At 36.5% G+C, this 3,405-nt stretch overlaps 1 protein-coding gene across 1 annotated transcript; it reads left to right on the top strand.

Moving 5' to 3' along the window:
- Nucleotides 1-293: 293 nt before the first annotated feature.
- On the top strand, nt 294-2,586 carry LOC137822420 (uncharacterized). The gene is made up of 3 exons (XM_090295709.1): nt 294-1,660; nt 1,742-2,138; nt 2,224-2,586. Exons 1-3 carry the CDS (start codon nt 294-296, stop codon nt 2,584-2,586), a joined length of 2,127 nt encoding a protein of 708 aa, XP_090151835.1.
- The last annotated feature ends 819 nt before the right edge of the window (nt 2,587-3,405 follow it).

Genomic DNA, 3,405 nt, shown 5'->3' with positions numbered 1-3,405 from the left:
CCACGCTACCTGTCTTCGTCGCCACCGTCCACGCTACGCGTCGCCGCCGCCGTCGATCGTGCCTTCGTCATTTGCCTTCGCCATTCGTTCCTCCGCCTTCGCCTTCGCCATTCGCGTCGCACTGCCTCCGCCACGACCGTCGCACTGTCGCACTGCCTCCGCCACGACCGTCGCACAGTCGCACTGTGCGATCTGCTCTACTCCGCCACTGTCCACTTGTTCTGCTCCGCCACTGTTCAGACACAATTTTCTTTGTTCCGCCACTGTTCACGGGTTATAAGTTATAACTTATAATGGCAAGTGGAAGAACTGATCCAGCTTGGAAACATTGTGTTTCTGTTGATGGAACAACAAGAAAATTAAAATGTAAGTATTGTGAAAAGGTTTTGACAGGAGGGGTTTACAGATTAAAGCACCATCTAGCAGGAACTTCAAAGGATGTGGGAGCTTGTGTATCGGTGCCGGAAGATGTTAAAAAATCAATGTTGGATACTGTTCATAATCTGCAACAGAGTTTGTTAAGGAAATCAATCTCTATAGAAGAGAGTAATATTGGACATACAGAAGAAAGTTCTAGAAAAAGATCAAGTGGAGAAGAGACTGGGGACTCATCAAATATCTTTAAAAGAAAGGGAACTCAAAGTACAATTAATTCAATTTTCAAGAAGAATGAGAGAGAGGATGCATGTCAAGAGATGGCTAGGTTTTTCTACAATAATGAAATTCCTTTTAATGTAGCAAACAGTGAGGAATTTAAGAGGATGGTTGAGTTAATTGGTAGACATGGTCCCGGATTAAAGCCACCATCATATCATGAAATAAGAGTGAAGTATTTGAAGCAAGAGGTTGAGAACACAAAGCACATTGTAGAAGAACATAAACTTGTTTGGAAAAAAACTGGATGTACAATAATGACAGATGGATGGACGGATAGGAAGAGGAGGACTATACTTAATTTTTTGGTAAATAATCCAAGAGGAACTGTCTGTTTGAAATCTATTGATGCATCTGACATATGCAAGACCGCTGATAAAATCTTCAAAATGATAGATGATATTGTTGAAGAGGTGGGGGAAGAAAATGTCATCCAAGTTGTAACAGATAATGCAACAAATTATAAAGCAGTTGGGGAGTTGTTAATGCAAAAGAGGAAAAAGTTGTATTGGACCCCTTGTGCAGCTCATTGCATTGATCTGATGTTAGAAGATTTTGAAAAAAAAATACCACTCCATCACGACACAATCGTCAATGGTAAGAAAATTACAACTTACATATACTCAAGAACTGGTCTTATCTCCTTGTTGCACAAATATAGTGATGGAAAAGATTTGATAAGACCAGCCAATACTCGTTTTGCCACCTCTTATCTGACTTTAGGATGCTTGAATGATAATAAAGGATCACTTATTAAGATGTTCACATCCTCGGAGTGGCAATCCAGTCAATTTGCAAAAACTAGAGATGGATGGTTGGTAGAAAATTTGATATTGGACAAGGGATTTTGGAAAAACATTTTAAATTGTTTGAGGGGTGCTCTTCCCCTTATTAAAGTGTTGCGCATGGTTGATTCAGATGAGAAACCAGCCATGGGATTTATTTATGAAGAGATGGATATTGCAAAAGAGAAGATACAAAATCTCTTCAATGGAGTTAGTAAAAGGTAATTTACCTATATTTGATTTCTCAATTAGATATATAGACTTGTTTTGGAGATTTATTTATTTATTTTTATCTTATCTAGCTACACTCCCATTTGGGAAATCATTGATCATCGATGGGACAACCAATTGCATAGGCCGTTGCATGCTGCAGGCTATTATCTTAATCCCATGTTACACTATCATCCTGACTTTAAAGTTGATTATGAGGTGAAACGTGGACTGTATGAATGTTTGGAGAGGTTGGTGGGAGATCTTGATGTGATGGGTAAAGTTGATCTTCAATTAGAGAGTTTCAAGACCAAGTCTGGATTGTATGGTACTCCATTAGCTCAACTTGGACTCAAGACCAAAACTCCATCACAATGGTGGGAATCATATGGTGATCAACATCCAGAACTACAAAGATTTGCAATTAGAGTATTGAGTTTGACTTGTAGTTCATCTGGCTGTGAGCGTAATTGGAGTGCTTTTGAAAGGGTAAGAATTTAAATTATTGAAAGTGATTTCATAATTATTTTTTAGGTGATCATATGATGTGTTAACTAGTTTTATAATTATTTAGGTCCACACCAAGAAAAGAAATCGTTTACACCAAAGGACTATGAATGATGTGGTGTTTGTGATGACTAATTTAAGATTGACGAAGAAGAAAGATGTTAGAAAAACAAAAGAATATACTATTGATGATCTTTCTTCTGATGATGAATGGACTGTGGAGGAAAATGAAACATTATATGGTTTAGATGAAGACATATTACTTGAAGTTGGAGAAGATAATGCTAGTAGAAGAGCAACAAATGATTTGGAGGTTCCTCCAATTGATGATGATTTGGAAGTTCCTCCGATTGATGATAATGAAAATGAAGATCTTTTGGAAGACCAAGATGATTATCCTATGATTAGTGTGAATGATTTAATTGGATAGTTTATTTGTATTAAACATTATGTTGAATCTACTTTTAATTATGTTATGTATTTGGACCATTTAGTTATGTTATATATTTGAACCATTTCATGAATTATGAGTCTATTTTTAATTATCTTATGTATAGTAACTCGGATAGTAACTCTTCCGAGTCGAGTTACGATCCCCGAATTACGATCTTTTTTTCCCTCTCCGATCCGCCTACGAGTTACGATTTTAACAACATTGCTTGAAAAGCTCTCCATTAGCAAATGGACATGTGGCACGAGGGGAGTGGAGAAGGAATGCATGAGGCGCCCATGTGCTTCATGAAGGATAGGAAGAGTCACTTTGTGGAGAAGAAAGGAAAGAGAAGGAAGACACCATATAGGAAGCTCATGTGCTGCCATGTGTGTGCCATCCGGATATTCTTATGAGCTTCTCTAAAATTCCACACTTCTAGTTTAAAATGATCCAAATACAAGACCCAAAATTCCTATTCATAAATTAAAGACAGAACTTGAAATCTTATTTACTCTATACAAATTTGACAAGGCTTCAAAAATAGAATCTTCTAGAAAAAAAATCTTTTGATCAGAACTTCTCTTCTGAGCCTAATTGTTTAGTTGGTTAGGATGGTCCTCCATAATCTTTATTTCCTTAATCTATTACATTGCATGTTATTTTGTATGTGTTGATTAAAGAAAGAGAACATTTTCAAAAAGATTTTTGAAAACTCATTAAACTATCATTTGACTATTAAGTATTAGATGTTACTTCACAAAAATAAAATTAAAAAGATTTTAAAACATAATGTAACTCGTCCTTCTTGTGTTTCTC

The sequence above is a fragment of the Phaseolus vulgaris genome, chromosome 9, assembly GCF_051622355.1.
Source record: "Phaseolus vulgaris cultivar YP4 chromosome 9, ASM5162235v1, whole genome shotgun sequence".
NCBI lineage: Eukaryota > Viridiplantae > Streptophyta > Magnoliopsida > Fabales > Fabaceae > Phaseolus > Phaseolus vulgaris.
This window is presented reverse-complemented; position numbering and strand designations above follow the sequence as displayed.

Excerpts from the sequence above, each read along its gene's own strand:
- LOC137822420 (XM_090295709.1), top strand. The coding sequence starts at position 294 with ATGGCAAGTGGAAGAACTGATCCAGCTTGGAAACATTGTGTTTCTGTT. Across the intron at positions 1,661-1,741 it reads TTCAATGGAGTTAGTAAAAG|CTACACTCCCATTTGGGAAA; the intron begins GTAATTTACCTA and ends TATCTTATCTAG. Across the intron at positions 2,139-2,223 it reads ATTGGAGTGCTTTTGAAAGG|GTCCACACCAAGAAAAGAAA; the intron begins GTAAGAATTTAA and ends ATAATTATTTAG.